General features: G+C 43.2%; 2 protein-coding genes across 2 annotated transcripts in view; one reads left to right on the top strand and one right to left on the bottom strand.

The window, feature by feature from the left end:
- Positions 1–7: 7 nt before the first annotated feature.
- pkd1l2a (polycystic kidney disease 1 like 2a) overlaps positions 8–17,765 on the bottom strand; it is a 33,907-nt gene continuing 16,149 nt past the window's right edge. Inside the window, exons 16-34 of the mRNA XM_064338008.1 lie at positions 10,968–11,105; positions 10,236–10,391; positions 9,967–10,091; positions 7,527–7,644; positions 7,216–7,347; positions 6,643–6,868; positions 6,001–6,191; positions 5,381–5,611; positions 5,040–5,141; positions 4,600–4,778; positions 4,281–4,427; positions 4,006–4,205; positions 3,524–3,759; positions 3,006–3,222; positions 2,238–2,689; positions 1,641–1,737; positions 945–1,085; positions 467–652; positions 8–33 (exon numbers count right to left, since the gene is read on the bottom strand). Coding sequence (XP_064194078.1) covers positions 8–33; positions 467–652; positions 945–1,085; positions 1,641–1,737; positions 2,238–2,689; positions 3,006–3,222; positions 3,524–3,759; positions 4,006–4,205; positions 4,281–4,427; positions 4,600–4,778; positions 5,040–5,141; positions 5,381–5,611; positions 6,001–6,191; positions 6,643–6,868; positions 7,216–7,347; positions 7,527–7,644; positions 9,967–10,091; positions 10,236–10,391; positions 10,968–11,105 — 3,300 coding nt within the window. The remainder of the gene's footprint in view (positions 34–466; positions 653–944; positions 1,086–1,640; positions 1,738–2,237; positions 2,690–3,005; positions 3,223–3,523; positions 3,760–4,005; positions 4,206–4,280; positions 4,428–4,599; positions 4,779–5,039; positions 5,142–5,380; positions 5,612–6,000; positions 6,192–6,642; positions 6,869–7,215; positions 7,348–7,526; positions 7,645–9,966; positions 10,092–10,235; positions 10,392–10,967; positions 11,106–17,765) is intronic.
- LOC135255671 (cystein proteinase inhibitor protein salarin-like) lies at positions 12,570–17,702 on the top strand. Its single transcript, XM_064337170.1, has 5 exons — positions 12,570–12,745; positions 14,597–14,626; positions 15,499–15,564; positions 16,075–16,217; positions 17,351–17,702. The coding sequence occupies exons 2-5, from the start codon at positions 14,599–14,601 to the stop codon at positions 17,408–17,410; spliced, it is 297 nt and encodes a 98-aa protein (XP_064193240.1). The 5' UTR covers positions 12,570–12,745; positions 14,597–14,598; the 3' UTR covers positions 17,411–17,702.

Below are 17,765 nucleotides of genomic sequence, written 5' to 3'. Positions count from 1 at the left end.
TGTTCCTTTACACCGTTCCCGTGGTTTCGAATCCTTGTCAAGAGGTCAATTTAAAGGTTAAAGCGAGTCCTGTGACCCCTCATGGAAACCTGTGACTTGCTGGCACATTTACACCAGAAAAAAGGCTTGTCACAACATAGCACTGTCCTGTAACATCCAATGTAATATCTAAATGATCCTGGAATTGTAATCAGCTCAATCTTTGGAAAAACACGACAGAGTTGCTCCACCTCTTCTTGAAACTCATCAATGATGGATTCTCTTTTATTTTACTGTATTTTTGTTCAACCTTAGCTTGGCTAGAGAGTCTCCCAGAGAGTGAAATCTCCTTTGCAAGGGTGAGGCCTGTATATGAGGAGTACAGTCGATTTCCAGCATTTTGTAAAATGTCCGCAGGCTGCATGCTGCATTTGTGTCCACAGATTTATTTTCACTGACAGGCCAGTTTAAATGGAAAGGCTGTTACCTGGGTACTCTCCAAAGAGGTTGCTGAGCAGGGTGGTGTTTGCCCAAGTGAAGACGTCTTTTTGGCTCATTGTGTCAGGGATCCCGTTGCTGAAGCTCTGCTGTATGTGTTGGGTGAGGAAGTAGGCATTGGGGTCCCGCTGACCGTAAGCTATGAGGAGCAGCATCCACAGGAACCCCAAGTAGGCTATAATGAACAAAGAGGCCACAATAAAGGAGGGATCCAACAAAGAATGAGCTGTGGATAAATCTGCTTTAAACTATTGTAATTGTAATTGTACAAAATTAAAGTGGAAAGAAAATGAGACACTATACTAAGAAAACAGTCTTGTACCGATTCGCTTTGTGCTACTGTAGTTGTGCTCAGGCCATTGTGTCAGCATTTTGGCACAGTTCGACTTTTATCCGCTATCCCAGCTGTAATAAAAGCAGCTTTAAATGGGGAGCAGTTTTAAATGTGGCAGAGAAGACAGTCTTACTGATGATCTCCCGGAAGAGTGCGAACACTTTCTGCTCCTTGATCATGTTGCTCCTCATCTTCTCGATGTCAGTGGGGGGAGGGGGCTGGTAGAAGCTGCAGGTACTGTCCCGCCGAGCACTCAGCACTGCATCTGGGTCATCTGGGGGTTGGGGGAGGGGTGAGAGACATTTGTCTATTTTTACAGCAGCAATACTAAAATACAGTGACCTCTTTAAGACTTGTGATTTGAAGTAGTCGCCCCTGGCGAGACCGCAACTACTGCGTCGTCGGTTCCTTATGCCAGATAGACGGCAGCAACCAGCCAGTCAACCGTAAGATAGTAGTTTTGCCCTGCCACAAAATCAGAGCGTCTGGCTTAATTCGGTTTGTGGCCTGAAGAACAAATCATTCGCTTCCATCACTGCCCACCTGTCGGCCATCTAGCAATAGGAATACATTGAGCAGCCAAGACAAATTCTGCCAGTGACATCACAACCTAGCTAGTTCCAAGATGGCTGCACCCTTCCTTATGCAATAAAAAAAGCTAACTTTAGTTTTCTAGCAAATATGGGCCAATTTCAGATTTGAATGCGGGGCCATATCTTATCCAAGGTAAAAAGCAAAGAAACCACATTGCCGACTGCTTCTGTTCCCCTTTCAAGAATCACACGATCCTCAAGCGCTTCTTTAAAAAAATATTTGGACAGTGAGTTACCTGAGTTTACAAGTGCTCCTTCGACGGGAGCATCTCCATATTCCTCCTGATCAACTTTTTTCAGAACCAGGGCAAAGAAAACAGCAAAACCCAAGACCTGCAGAGTAAAATCCAATAAATACATCAGCACCAACCTCACACTGATACGATACCGATGCATAACTAAACTCCGCATAACAACATGTGGTGGTCCTGCCTACTGTAAAGAATACTGACAATGTGATTCGCGGAGACTCCTGTAGTATCCCAGAAAGTTGACCTGGTTTGCAGGCAATAAAGCCAAAAGCCTCAAAAGTCAAATTATGTGCCTGAAGTACATATGGGGTTAAGGCTTATCACTGGGTATACGCACCAGCACAGTGGTGATCACCATTTCTGTGTCAGGAGAGGGACTACAGCAATTAAAATGTTTTCTCTTTTTTTAACTATGATCACCATGTATGGTCCTACAAAGCATGAAGGTATGTCCTGCCTTGCTGTACCCACTGTACTCATGTGCATCATGATAATCATTTACGCTCTTCAATAATTTGCACTGGACCCTGCCTCAGCTCCGGGTACATCGGGGGTAGGTTATGGGTGGAACTGGGGTGGCACCTTGAGCGGCTGGGTGATGAAGATGCTCTCGAAGAAGGACACGACCATGGAGATGAGCCAGCTGATCGAGCGCTGCAGCCCATAGGTCAGCCCGTAGATCATGGTGAAGTAGGCCGAGACAACGCTGGTCGCCGCCACCAGCAGCCAGCCCACGAACACGAACCACCAGGGCAGGCCGCCTTTGCAGCACTTGCCGCCGCTGGTGCCTCCGCCTTCAGGCTGGTCCTCGGAGGAGGAGCCGGAGGAGGAGAGGTGAGACTTCAGCAGGCCCTTCATGTGCTGGACCTGCTGCACCGCCCGGGCGTGGCTGTGGGGCTCTGGGAAGCGGGCGGGGCCCAGCAGCTCAAGCTCCTTCTCCACATGCAGCAGCTGCCGGTGCAGGTACTGGCTGTAGTCGCTCCGCCGCTGGCCGTTTCCCGTCGCCGAGTCCGGCCGCTCGCCGGGGCTGCTTTCTGCCAGAACATGAGTCACAGTCAAGCTGATTTTTAACCTCACATCAGCAATATGATTTTAGCATACCAGCCAGGTAATGTATACATTATACATTACATACATAACAGCTTCAAAATCCTCCCTTACAAGAAGCTTTATGCATACCATTACCATTATTATTGTTAGATAATTGATGGCAACATGGCAACTGCAAATCAGCCACACAAATTTCCCATACTCAAATATTACACAGCTGAAATTTTCCTGCAGTGTTGCTGGGCAGAACGATAAAATTCCTGCCCCGGTTTGAGTGACAGCGGAGTGGAGGTGTTGTACCTTGCAGGTTGACTGCTCCCAGGGTGAGCACCAGAGCTCCATCTTTCTTGCTGCTGTCGCTGTAGAACTCTTCGCCCGCTCGGTTATGCTGCCTGATGATACCCTCCACCAGCGACAGCAGGTCATTGATGTCGGCCGTCCTGCTGAATTCTGTCTCCAGCTTTGGGATGGGGCTCTTCATGGTCTTGGAGAGTGACTGCGCTATCCTCTTGATGTCCTGAGAGAATTCCATAAGTATATCTTTTCAGGAGATGGCTGATAAAAGCAATCAAGGTGAGTGCAGGCAAGGCCCTACAGTTTTCATATTGTGGGTTTGAGACTGGACTGTGCTATTACTCAACTATGGGAGTTGGAGGCAGAACAACAGAGAACTCAAACACAATCCCGCCAACTGATGATGCACCGCCCCGGGCGGTTCTACTGGGCATGTTCTGCACTGGTACGGCCAGGATTTCATATGGAGCCATGGAGCGCATCATTACACTGGAACCCAAAGCCTGAGCAGAGGCATGGTTTACCTTGATGATGGCATCGGGGGTGATGTCCCTGTGGCCGGTCTGTGGAGAGGGAGGCTGGGAAGGGGAGACCCGACCCGTCTTTCCCTGCTTGCCAGACTCTGATTTGGGCTGCTTCGGCTTCCTCTCTCGCGGCCTGGTGTTCCGGAAGATGCTCACGATGAAGAGGTTTATGGGAAACATTATTATGGAGCTCTGGATGCCAATCATCACCTGCTGCCAGGTGAACTCAATCTGACCTGGGGGAAGGAGAGAGAGGTGCTCCATGAATAAATAGTATCATTACTATGATTATTACCATTATTGTTATTGTTGTTATTATTATTATTATTGTTGTTGTTATTATTATTATTATTATTATTGTTGTTGTTATTATTATAATAATATAATATAATAATAACAATAATAATAATAATAATAATAATAATAATTAGTGCCAATAAAAGAGAAAATCAAGTGCTTCCGTCAAATGGTCACAGACATACCCAGGTCCATCTTCTGCTCAGACGGGTCGGTGGGGACGCCGTAGAACATGATGCTGGTGAGCATGGTACAGAGCAGCAGGGAGAAGCAGCAGGAGACTCGCTGCACGCGGGTGAAGTTGCTGTTCGGGGGCCGGCTGACCACAGAGAACCAAATGTGGCCGTCGCGGAAGTCCTTGGCTGTCTTCATGAAGAACAGATTGCTGCGAGAGGACAGACGTGTGTCACAATCATATCAACAACGAGGAGCACAAAAAACAGCAACCAAGATAACCCACCTGAACCTCTTCATATCCATCTCTGTGGCGACAGGGAAGACTTTGTCCAGGAGGAAATCACCCATATCTATGGCCAGCCAGGAGCTACACAGGAAGAACCACTTCTGTCCGGTCTCAAGGTCGTGCACCATCACCTTGTCCACATACCTGTTGGAGAAATGCTTTTCAAGTTCTGACCCACAAGTAACTCTTCAGTTTGACATTCTTATAACATCCATTTACTTTTTTACTGGATAAAAATACTCATTTCATGAAGAGCGTTTAAAAATACGGTCACTGATGAGAAGGGCGATACCGCCTCCCTCCCAGCCCCCCTCACCAGGCGGGGTGGCTCCCCGAGTTGTCATGCCACAGCCTGATGCTCTGCAGCTCCCCCAGGGAGAAGGGCGTGGTCAGCAGGAACATGTCCGTGTCTCCCCTCCCAAACACCGGCTTGTCTGTGTCAGTGAGGTGGTGCGGCTCGCTCTCCCCTTCCGATCCAAGCAGAGTGACAGTGACCTGCAGAGCGGCGCCAGTGAGTAATAGAGAGGGAGGCACAGAGAGCAACGGCAGAGAGGGAGAGCAAGGGAGTCACTGATGTACAATAAACCAAGGAGACAAACCAATAAACCATCACGACTGTTGGGATTCAATAGTAGCCTATGGGGGTTATCAGCTTACTGGACCACTGCTTTACAAGGACAAACCACCCAGCGAACCCCTTGGTTCATACTTCAGAGGTGAATTTTGGGCGCTGAATGAGGTGCGATGTCAGCTGACCTGTGCGGAAGTGGATGCCCCCCGCCGGTGCCCTGTGCTGACGTGCAACATGTAGCGGTACTGAGCCAGGGGGTCGTTATCCTGAAGCATGGTCACCTTCAACTGCAGAGGGGCACAGAGGGCAGAGTTCACCAAAAACCAAACACACTGACAAACCAGAACTAAATAATCTTCAATAATGAGTGGATGATCTAATCACGAGAAACAAAACATCGGTACAATACTGTCCTTCAGCAACATTAAAAGTGATGTAAATCATACAGACATACACCTACACACACACCACAAATATGTGTACACAACTGGCATTGTGATTGGTCGGGAGGTGACTGAACAGAGACCTTGGCAGTGTCGGCAATGTCCTTCCTGCGAGCCCACACCACCACTATCAGGTAGGCCAGGAAGAGGGAGCCCACGAAGCAGACCACCACAGGGTTGTTGGCGAAGGTGGCGAAGAGCTCGGCCGTGCGCGAGACGTCCACCTTGTTGGGCATGACAAAGAAGGAGCTCCCAAAGAAGGTCAGGTGGTTGCACAGGCACTGAGTGGCCGATGCATTGGTGAGGGGGCCGACCTGAGGGGGGAAAGCCATCCAATGGAACGCGAGCATTGCGCAGCAGGTGGCCCTTGCCATTTAATGGCACAAAGTGAATGAAGTCATGGACCCGACTGCTTGTATTCAAGTTCTAATCTTAGCATGAATAGCATAATAGATACAGTTAGACATTGATGACTTTTTCATGCATTTCTAAGATATATAAATTACATGATTTCATTTACAAGAAGTAGCACATTGACAAGCACAGGGGCTGCAAAACATGGGGATGGGCTTAGCTGCATTTCCTTTTTCGTATTTTTATGACAAATGGCACAGGTGCACAGACACTTACACCTATGTCCTGAGGGAACCTAGAGTAAAGATAAGGAAGAACAGAGACATATGTGTTCATGTGTACTGCTTACTCTGCATCCGTGGTTGTTCCAGCCGGCTTCAGCCTCGTCCCAGTACTTGCACTGAGCGGCAATGGAGGTGACGGACACTCTGGCATTGGTGGAGTTAACCCCCGCACTCACTACGGGTCTCACCAAAATAAAGTACTCTCCAACACCCGCTGCCAGTTCCTGTGGACCCAGTACCCATGTGTACTGCTCCTCTGCACAGACAAGACATCCCACAATCAATGACATGTGCATTCATAATAATAAAAATATTACCGTATTGCTGATATCACCTATTGATATAATTATAATTCTTGTCTTCTTCCTCATATTAGGCTAACACCACTACTACAACTACTACTACTACTACTACTACAAATAATAATAATAACTACTACTACTACTAACTACTAATACTACTACTAATAATAATTCAAATAATAGTAATAATCAATATCATTATCATCATCATCATCATAAGCAATCAGCATCATCACCATCATCAAAATAAGGAATCAGCATCATCATCATGAAATAAGTTGTTGATATATAACTAAGCTGACGCCCAAGGACACTTATAATAGGATAAAGCTCAATCATCAACAGAGGGCCTTGCTTGCTAAACCTCCTCCCCCATTCCTTTGCTCTGCATAGGGGGGACATCACCTGGCGGGACATCTGGGTGGGGCAGCTGTGTCTGTGCCTCGTAGTGGGCGTCCTTTGGGTAGTACTGGAACCCTAAGAGCAGGCGCAGGGTGATGTCTTCTGAGGGGTCCAGCCGGACCACGAGGGAGATGTTGGGCGTGGTCATGTTAATGGCCACCGTGCTGAAGTTTCTCAGGTCCAGGACTGTGCTGTTCACCTGCTGTCCATCGGGCCTTGGCAAGAAGATCTGGGGAAGGAGCACGAGCCGCAAGTCAAACAAGTGAGTGAGGTACAATGTGAAATGTGAAGTAAAGCATGTTTCTTTGTGTACTGTATTTGTAGCATGACACTCAAGGCTCAGCTCTCTCCTTGCTGTCCCTCAAAGTATTTGTATGTTCAAATACTTATGTTCCTCCAAAGGGATTTTCCCCTCTTATCATTATTCAAGACTGACTACATTGTAAAAGAAAGTACTAAGCCCCATATGTTTTTTTATTTATTCTGTTACTTATTACTTTTTTCAAATGAGTAAACCTTACACAATGCACATTTATATGACTGTAGGACTGTTGCCAGGGGATACATTGCTCTGACCTCGATTTCTTTGGTCAGATTCGCCACAGGAATGACAGAGCCGTCATTTCTGGTGAGGGACAGGGATCCCACTGTCCCACTGATTGGCTCCTCCTCATGCCAGGAGAAGGGGTTTGTCGCAAAGCTCATCATCTGAGGATCAGTAACAGGAGAGACAGGTGACTCAGAAACAAGCAGGGAATTAGGACACGTGAAATAAACTCAGTGTCATCAATGGATGGACATTATTCTCAGGATCCTTCAAACAAGCACATAAACTCAGATGCACACACACACACACACACACACACACACAGTGAAGCCAAACCCACCCGCACATCCACAGGTTCACCAGACACCAGATCTTCCTGCATGGGAGGGAAGGTGAAACTGGCTGTGGTGCTGTTCTGAACTTTGACGGCCTGACTCTGGAGCTGATCTGGCTCCATCCTGAAAGGCAGCATCAGCAAATACATAAGGACCACAGAACTAAGATCAGGAAGTCAAGGGTCTTGAGCTTGATCTCCACTTGAGTTGCAGGTGGAAAAGCGAGGCTAGAAGGTAGGTTTGGCTGTCCCTGTCATGCCGCCAGTCAGACCTGTGAGCATGGAGAAGTGGGGCATGTACGTGGCGGTGAGGAAGGTGAGCAGGAGGAGGCCGGGCCGTGGCACCAACGCGCCCTCCCGCACCTCGGTCCACGTTATGCCACACTGCTGTATACAGTCCTGTAGCATCTCAGCGGCCCGGGCCTAAGTTGACCCCCTACCGGGCCTAAGTATCGGGGAATTTATTATTTTTTTAAATGTATTTTTAATATGTTTTTAAAACTAGATACAGTGGGGCGGCTCGGTTGGAAAGCTCCCCAGCGACATCTGTTGGTTAAAACGTGAACGCACTATAGGACAACAGCAGGTCTGTGATCAGTGTTCTTTACCCTCATTGTGCGTAGAGCATAGACCGCATAAAAATAGGCGTAGAGTGACGTTCAGCACGCTTCCAACTATCACAAGCTAACGTTACCTAGCAAGCCAATATTTCTTATTTAGTAGGCTAACCTCGTTAGAAACTGCGTTATCACTTCATCTCGTCGGCAAGTACATTCTTTTTATATCAACTTAAGCAGTGTGTAGGTAACCTTAAACGAATAGCATGAATGTAACGTTCGATACATTGTAACATTACATGACTTATTAATAGCCATCGAAATAACGACTTCACTTGTTTATTAACTTGATGACATTGATGTGCACAACAACGTGGTCATTTAGCTAGCTAGCTAACCAAACAGTAGCACAGATACATAGATATTTTGTTGTTGTTGAAATATGCCCTGCATTCCAAGGCTGTACATTGTTGTAAGATTCAGTATCCAGTCAATAGGCAGTGTTGTGCATATCCCGCCAGCTCGTTTCCAGCCCAAACCACTGCAAAGAGAGCAAACTTTTAGCTATTTCCATGGATAAAATCGCATTTATTATAATTATTTATTGGTAAAAACATTTACTTCATATCCAGAGAGATAGCCAACTACTTGCATGTTACATGACGTGTGTAGCTATTTAGTAATACAAATATATACGTATTTCAGGCTAGAAAATAATCCGTTAATCCAGAGAAATTGCTGAGTTGGTTTAGAATCTTTATCGCAACAGAATGTATCAAGGCTGGCAGCCCGAATCAAATTTGTTGTGACAGCTGCCGTCCAAAACAAACACCTGAGAGAGGCTGCCTGCGTGCGTGCCTTCCCCAACGCGTTACGTCATTGTTTTGCAATGCGCAGCTGTCGTAAAAACATGCTGGCTTCGATAAGCGGAATCGATAAGCTCGGAGGCATACGATTCCAATGAATAGGACAACTTGGAACCGGTTCTCGATTCCCATGCCTATTTAAATTTGCCCAGCATTCCAAGGCTTGTTGTAAGACTCAGTAGCCAATCAGAACTTTTTTCAAGTTTTTTGTAGAGTGCAAAAATTTTGATATTATTTATTTTAATTTAATTTAATTTAATTAATTTTGTTGTTGTTAAACACAGCGAGACTGTACATTGTTGTCAGATTCTTTGTAAGATTCTGCTATGCTGTAAATAGTTGTTGATTTTTTTAAATGCGTGTTGAATAAATGACTTATTTATAACAACATTCACATTACGTAGTCATATTTTCAAATCTCCAGTCAGCTTTTAGCACTGACTCAATGAAGGGCCTTATGGATTCTGTGTTATAGCTTTTTTAAATTCTCAATTCCACGATTCCGTCCGTAATTCTGTTATCACAGAAACTATAGGGCCCTACCTTAATCCTGCCATCAGTCTGTCACTGGCCAGGCCCCCGTCAAAAAAGACACTTGGCCGCCGGGCCGCCGGCCCCCGTCAAAAGATACTTGCCACCGGGCCTAACACCTTTTCTGGGGGAAACCCTGCTCTTTGTGCCAGTCAACTTAGCTTTCACTGTACATACAGTATGGTCCATATAAGAGCATCATACTCCAAATAACTTTCCCAGTGATAATGCCTTATTCTTACTACTACTAAAGAAATCACAGAAATGACAAATAAATTGGAATGGTTTCATTTTCAGAGACATGATGTGCAAATCTATACATAGCCTGCCTTCAGTAAGATCTAGCCCTTAGTCAAATAGTAAAACTGTCACAGGCGTTATGCTGTCCTGTACAGTGCATTTGTTTATCAGGTAGTTTAAAAAAGTATAATCATAAACCCTGCTACACCTTTTGTTGTAGCCCATAATTTGGGGAAGAGGTGGATTTCTGACCTGTTGACGTAAACGGTGATCTCTGGGGAGCTGTAGACGATAGGCTCTTCACCGGTGCTCGTCCCATCCAGTAGAGCGGACTGCACATGGTCTATGGTGTTCAGCAGGACACCAGAGATCTCGCGCTGTGACAGAAAGAGAGAGGAACCTTTTCCCTTTCGTTTTTTAAGCTTTACTTAAAATGCAAAAAAAAATCTAATGGAACTCGGAGAAGCACCGTGTCAAAGAGCGCTGCTTGTTGTGACCCAGGCCCCAGAGCGGTAAAGCACCTTATTGCTTGAACTGGAGGATGACGTTAAGATGTTGCTGGCAGTCATGATGATGGGCCCCGCCGCCTCTTTCACTAGATCGGCCTCCTCCGTGTTGGAACTGTTAACGGACATCAGGATGAGGCTGAGGTTGCACAGCAGTGTGCTCGCCTGAATCTGGAGGAGAACCACAAAACTGACCGCAAGGCCACAGCAGCAATAATCATGATCTCTTTGAACATACTTCATCCCCCTGTTTTAGAATCTTTGTCCCAATTTGGAAGGCCAGTCCCATCACTACCACTGATTTTTTTCATTCTGTAGTCTGCCAGCTGAGCTGTGCAGTCACTGGGCTGGAGAACTGCTCTATTTATGATGATGATGATGGCTGCCTCGGTGTGTTGACCAAAACAAATTCCTCGTATGTGTAAACCTACTTGGCAATAAAACCTGATTCTGATTCTGATTCTGATTCTGATGATGATGATGATGATGATGATGATTATTATTATTATTATTATTATTATTATTATTATGTATAACCTCTGTAGACATTTGCAATTAAATGTTAAATGCTTTGCATTACTGCCTGATGTCCCAACTAGGATTTTTCCCTAGCTATCTATTAATTTCTTGCCACATTACTTCAAATTACTACAGGGGACTACATATCCCACAATCCCAAACCATCCCTCATCCCTCCCACCACGGTCTACCCTTTCAGTGCTGAGCTTACTCCTCAGGACACTGTACCTGAGCAGAGGCTGTCAGCTCATCACTCAGGTGAGTGAGTCCTTCCAAGGCCACAGCAGTAGCCAGCACGTCCAGGCCATCACCGCTGGGGTCACTCTGCAGCACTGCAGACATGTTGGCCAGCATCTCCTCCCGCATCTTCAGAGGAAGAAATTCCGATCATCACACATCACTGTAATGAAGTCTTTATAAAGACACTCAGGAGTACTGCACATATCCACCCATACTCACATACTTAAGCATTTAACGGCCATAATTCCATTTAGAACATCCTATGTGAGCAGCTACTGGTCACATGATTAATCATTGAAGGATTATTTTATTAATATTTTAGGTTTAGTTATTTTTCACACACATGCCTCCAGCCTCCACCTATACCCATAAAAACCTTCATACCTGCACCATCACATACATAGACAGATCTCCAACCTCCACTCTCCCTCACACACATGTACACACGCACGCACAAACACACACACACATTTTTTGTATGACTGGTTTGCCATCCGCCAAGTTACGGCCAGTCGGGGGACCAAGAGTTTAGCACTTTACAGGGTTTCACACAAAAATAACCACAATGACTATAGACTCTCATGTCTTAAAAACATAGACATTTAATTCATGACATATAGAGAGTGGTTAGTATGCAACTTGGTGTTTTTGTACGTTTTTTTTTTTTAGTTATTATTATTATTTTTTAGATTAAATCAACTGCAACACAACAAATGTAATTTACATGAAACGTCCTTGCAGACATATAGACTTACAACTACCAGCCAGGTCTATTGCAAACGATTGCAAGCTAGCTAAAAACGTTAGCGGTTGCTAACTTGCTAGCTAGCTAATAACGTTAGCTAACTGTCAAGACGTTACAGCCGACCCACTAAATACCCACCCAAACGCTGGGTTTCAAGAGACACTGCATTGTGTCCGGGCGCGGCCATGTTGTCGATTTGGAGCCAAAACCAGAGTTAAGCGGTTCTGTGATTTTTACAATTGTGATTGACACAACCTGAACGAACGATTGCAGAACGAACTTAAGGCTAGCTGACTGTCTGCCGTTATGTTTTAAAATATATTTATCAAATGTTTACGGAGTTTAATTTCCATTTGTTACTGTACTGTGTCATGTAATCACGTTATATGTATGACATTAATAATACAATTATGTTCAGTCATCTTCAATTTATGTTTCTCAGCAAAACGAATATGCTTAGCTAGCATATCAGCTTGCCAGTGAGCTAGGTAGGCTATCCGTGGTTAGCTCACGCATTAGCAATATGAACCACAGGGGAAGAACATGTGACCATAGACTGTAGCCCCTACTGTAGCTTAGTCCCCTGCAGTAGTCAGGAAGTGACGCAAACTGTACCTCATTGGTCCACAACAAATATTATAACAGTGCCCAAATGACACAATAAATCATGAAATCGACCCATGGACAGTCATAAGACGAATAAAATACACATATTGTGACTTTGTTCTCATGAGAAAAAATCATTGACTTTGTATTTTGACCGCATTTGTACCGTAGACTTACATGGAAACCGGACATGAAAACACCTATACTGGAGCCAACCGTAGTGGCGGTAGTGAGCAACCAGGAACAACAAGACCAGGAAATGAGCTTCAAAAACGAAGTCTGGGTTTGGCCGCTTGGTTTTACTCGCGGTGTAGGAATTTACACGCGTGAGTTCTGTGCTCTCGCAGTGAATTGACGCCATACATATCCTCGCGCCTCCAGACTTCGCCTCCGCTCGAGTGACAAGGCATCGCTGGTAAGATTCACTTTTCACTTACAGGCATTAAAATAGGCTACAACATAAACGACAAATTTACACAACAAAACGTTACCTGTTTTCTGTGTATATAGAAGAGAGACTGTAAACAGCGGAATGTTAACATATTGCGTGTTGTTTAAGCAAAGATAGCCTATGCTGTTTTGTTTTGTGTGCGGAAATATAGCCTATATCTGAAACGTTTTTCCAAAGATATGTCGCACAGAGCATCTTATCAAATGCAGTGGAACAAGAGTCTGCATAAATCCCTCGGAACTATATTCATTCTAGATTTGCCTTAATCTGTAGTAAAATCTCTTATCTTGTGAGACCCAAGATAGAAATGTATATTATTTATTAATTTGAAAGGTCGGGTCAGAAAAATTTGATCCGCTTTTAAAGGAAGTAATGAGTCAGTGGTTTAAAAAAAAAAGACTCCGACAAAGCTCCAGGAAAGAGAACGAAACATGGGTGATTACCACTGGAACTATTAAAAGAATAATGCAATGAAACTGCGGACGGCATTGGCGTTTTGTTCGGTGAGATTTAACAGCCACTGAAAAATGCATGCATAGTGTACATTTTGTTTGTAAGCATGCATGCATAGTGTTTGTAAGGACTAAAAAATGTGCAAATTGCACATATATAAACCATATGAATTTGAAATATGTCTTTTAAAGTTATGAGAAAATGCAAAGTAAAGTTTTAATGAATTTAACCATTTTTATTACTTTATTATAGAAACGACGTTAAAAAGTATGGGCCCAAACAGTGAAATTCTGGCACATTTGAATTTTCAACATACTGAAAAAGTATTAAAATGTTATCATTGAGACACAGTTCTTTTTTTCATAGCTACTACAACCTAACCCTAACAAATACAATAATTGTTTTTTCTATAAAATATTGTTTTTCTTGAAAATCTACCCGGGATACAGAAAAACTCCGTTAACTGAAGAATCACCCAGTCCTAAAATCCGCAATTAAGTTCGCTTTTTTGAGCCATGGGTTCCCTCGTCAGATTTCCAATACATTAAAAAATAAGGTCACAGACCTTGAACGTGAACGTAAGCCTTAGAGAACTCCACGTTTTGCTCTACGAGATAAATTACACCCATTATTATCACCACCGTGGATTTCTAAGCTATGTGCTTTTAAAAAAGTTGCTAACAAGTTCCTATATTGAAACTACAACAATGGCCGCTTTCTAGCAATCGCCACTCAAGTTTCCCTACTAGCCCGCCTGCACCTGACAACCGTTGTAGTTTCAATAGAGCAACTTGTTAGCAACGTACTTTTTTAAAGCACATAACGTCTTCTAAATTTACGGTTGGGATATTAATTGTGTAATTTATTTTGTAGAACAACGTGTAACTCTCGTCGACATACGTTAACCACAGACCTTATTTTCGACAGAAAACGAAATCCCTATGGGAACATGAATTGGAAATTTGCCGAGGCAACCCATGGGGGAAGTAACTCCCGAGTTGGCTTACAAAAAAAAAGACGTGATAACTGTAACATTTGTAAGCGTAGCAGTAGTCTCGGGTGTCAAAAGAAGCAGGCTGGGGACACCGAGTGTTCTAGAGGAGAACTGCAGACGTCTCTCCCGAAACGGTGGTGAAGGATTGCGCAAGAATGCAGTTGAAAATAGCTATTGGCTATTACAAATTTGGGTCAGAATTGTATATAGTCAGCCCCACATTTCGCGCCAGATTGGAAAAAAACAAAGGCTGGACATTAACAACAGTGGATTAGTAAATTACTGATGTTGTTTAATGAACAATGTCTCTTTTCAAACTTCTTATTGTAGTCTGTGTTGCAAAGTGTGTGACCTCTCTGTTTTTACAGCAATGGACAATGATTTGGAACGGACAGCTGGTAAGATGAGAGTGTACAGAGCAATTCAGATCAAAACTACAACAGCCAACAAGCAACAGTGGAAAATCCAGGTTCAGAAAGTGAAAGCACACTGCAGTATTCTGTTCACCTGGATTTGCTAATTAGCACAATTCTTCAGCCATGGGGTAGAACTAGTTAATGAAATCCACTGGCTGAGTTTATGGGTGGAAGAAATATATGCTTGTACTTTAACTTTCTGGCCTCTGGACTTTACCCCTCTGCCAACCTCAAAATTTCATAAGAAAAAAATGTAGGAAAAGCTACACAGTCTTCAGTCAAAATAACAGTCAACAAATTAGATAACTGTTTCCAGTTTTGAGTTAGTTTAGTGGATTTGTTTGAACTCTGAACTCCAAATTTCATGTGTTAAATCTCACAGACCACAGCAGGCGTGGACAGTCATTCTAAATTAGGGCAACTCACACAGAACAAAATATCACCTGGTAATATTAATTCACAATTTATTTGATAAACATTACCAAACATTTTATAGGCTGATGCATTTCTGATCTGAACTGGCTTTGAGGGTGTGCAAGATTCAAACCCCCTGTCAAGTTAACATCCATTTATCTTAAAAAAAAAATAAATTATTTTTTAAAGAAAATGTTTTCACTGCATATTGTATGTACTTTCATGTAATACTATGGTGTGATCATTTATGGTTGTAAATTCTGGAGTGATTGATGGAATAGTTGAGTTTTATTTATTTATTTATTTAAAGGATTGTGTTCCAATTGGACCATGCTGATGTTAATTGCTTGTTAACTTTGAGAATTTACACTTAGTGCCCACTTTAGCTACTTATATTTTGGATGGTCTAATTTGTGTATGTGACCTCACTGTCTTCATAGAACTTTACGATAATGACAACAAAGAAGAAGTAGAAAAAGCCTGGAAGGAGTGGAAGCAGACATTTGGTAAGACTGGAGCATTGGGGTTTCATTTAACTCAAACACAAAATTAACTTACTATTCACTCTGTCAAAGCAACTGAAATCCAACAACAACTTCACTTGGCAAATATCTGATCAAAGATGTATAGAATAAAACTTGTAATAAGTTTTCATGATTATGTAAATAGAATGTTGTGTGTTATTCAGTTCAGATTTTTTTTTCTTCATAAGAACTTGGTGGTATATTCAGGAAAGGTGGTAGCATTTTAGCGCCACTGAAATTCACCTTTTACATTGGTACTAAACTGCATTAAAAAAAAATCCGTGAGAACTTTGAAAGGACTTTGCTGGCCTTTTAAGCACTGGTGTGCAATATTCAATAGACCCTGGCTCCCTATTACAGAATATGGTGGTGAAACTCCAGATTTGGGGGGCTGTAATGCATGCATGTTAAACTCCAGTACAATTTACCCATCTAGTTCTTATCAAAGTCATATTTCCTGCCCTTGTTTTCTGCCTCTCTTTGCACAACCAGAGAAGTCCTACGGGACCCCTGAAGAAGAGGAGCGTCGTAAGAAAGCATGGCTCGACACACGGGCCTTAATAACAGAGCACAACAAGGAGTATCTGGAAGGAAGAGAAAGTTACTCCATGGGGGTTAATCAGTTCACTGACATGGTATGGTCCCTTTCTTTACATTAACATTTAGGCCTTTAGCAGGCGCTCCTATCCAGAGTGGCTAGTGGGTCTATAAAGCCCAAGCCATCATGGAGAATACGCACAGCAGTACAGGGGACAGCACTGTGGTGTGATGGTTGGGGGACTGGGTTGGTAACCAAAAGGTTGCAGGTTCAATATATACCCTTAAGGTACTTAACCTAAATTGCATCATCTAGCTGTATAAGTGGATACTATGTTGAAATGTATAACAATAATAACAGTTAATACTAAGGTATAGTGTTGGATGTAGGAAGTAGCACTGGTCTGGATTTAACTACTGGGTTTATATAGTAGTCCAGTGATTAGCTGGGACAGTATGCATTTTAAACAGGTCATCTCCATCAGGTTATCAACTCATTGGTATCATTTTATAGCACTCAGTAAAGACATTTTGGGTTCTGTCTGCATCAACTGTACAGACGTGCATTTAAGATGACAAATGTTCGTGGCAAGTTTGCAGTTAACAGTTGAACGATTTTAAATGAACATTCCATTTAGTTGGATGTGACTAAATGGAAAAAATCAACTTGGCCAACATTAATCAAAGTGGAAAATACCTAGCTAGATTAAGTCTAATAATGCTAGCCAGCTGATTTTTTGTTTACATGGGATTTTTTTGAAAGGTCAGAACATATAATACATTTATCAAAGTGAATTATAACAGCCAAATGATTGTCAACTTATTTGTTCTCTTGGTGTCTTTCCTGTCAGCAGCCATTTTTGTTTGCGGCACACTGCCTTTTCAGACTGTTAGGTAACGTTAGCTAATGTTTGTGGCGAACAGAAAAAAGTCTGAATATGTTTAAATATGTTTGCGAACGGCCTCTGTCTTGAAAGCATGTCAGGTATCGCAGACCTCCTGGTGCACGTACCACTGTCAGCTCATCAGAGGTCTGCTAGTCAATGGCCTTGCCCAGGGAACTTTACTTTTAAGTGAACAAGCGGGAGATTGAGTCAAGCGTTTTCAAAAGCATGAGAAAGAGAGAGAGAGAGAGAAGAAATTTTTGTGTTTAAATTTTTTTTTTTTAAAGAAAGGGATGGGCAGCAGTTCAGGGTAACTTCAATTTGACTCTGTTCCTTTCCTCCCACAGCTTCCAGGTGAACTTCCTCCAATGGGACATCTTTCAAGTCCCAGTGAGGAGAGAGGGTGAGGTTGTCCATTCCCACCTGGAGAGTGAATACCAGTCTCTGCCTTCAGTTTTTTGCTTTTCTCTTTGGTTTGCGCCAGTTGCACCCTGTTTATTTAGCTCAGCTGTGTCCAACACTAGTTGGATTTATATAATCTAGTAATCTATATAACAGTCTTCTCCTCCACATATGTCTGGAATCTCTGCATATGGTGATTAAATGAATCTCATAGGTTGGAACAACAGTTCTTTGTCTCTGAAAACTATATAAACTCATGTATTTGACTTTATATTTTTGAAGACTGTACTTAAAGGACCTCTGTCGTTTGTTATCTTTATCTTCAACACCATCATTTTTGTGAAGAAATTCCTACAAAAC

The sequence above is a fragment of the Anguilla rostrata genome, chromosome 5, assembly GCF_018555375.3.
Source record: "Anguilla rostrata isolate EN2019 chromosome 5, ASM1855537v3, whole genome shotgun sequence".
Classification (NCBI taxonomy): domain Eukaryota; kingdom Metazoa; phylum Chordata; class Actinopteri; order Anguilliformes; family Anguillidae; genus Anguilla; species Anguilla rostrata.
The sequence above is the reverse complement of the archived record's forward strand: the minus strand, read 5'-3'. Positions and strand labels throughout refer to the sequence as shown.

What these genes read in the sequence shown, in the direction of transcription:
- LOC135255671 (XM_064337170.1), top strand. Translation starts at nt 14,599, where the DNA reads ATGGACAATGATTTGGAACGGACAGCTG. An exon ending in TGATTTGGAACGGACAGCTG is followed by an intron (nt 14,627 to 15,498) that starts GTAAGATGAGAG and finishes CTGTCTTCATAG; the next exon opens with AACTTTACGATAATGACAAC. An exon ending in GGAGTGGAAGCAGACATTTG is followed by an intron (nt 15,565 to 16,074) that starts GTAAGACTGGAG and finishes TTGCACAACCAG; the next exon opens with AGAAGTCCTACGGGACCCCT.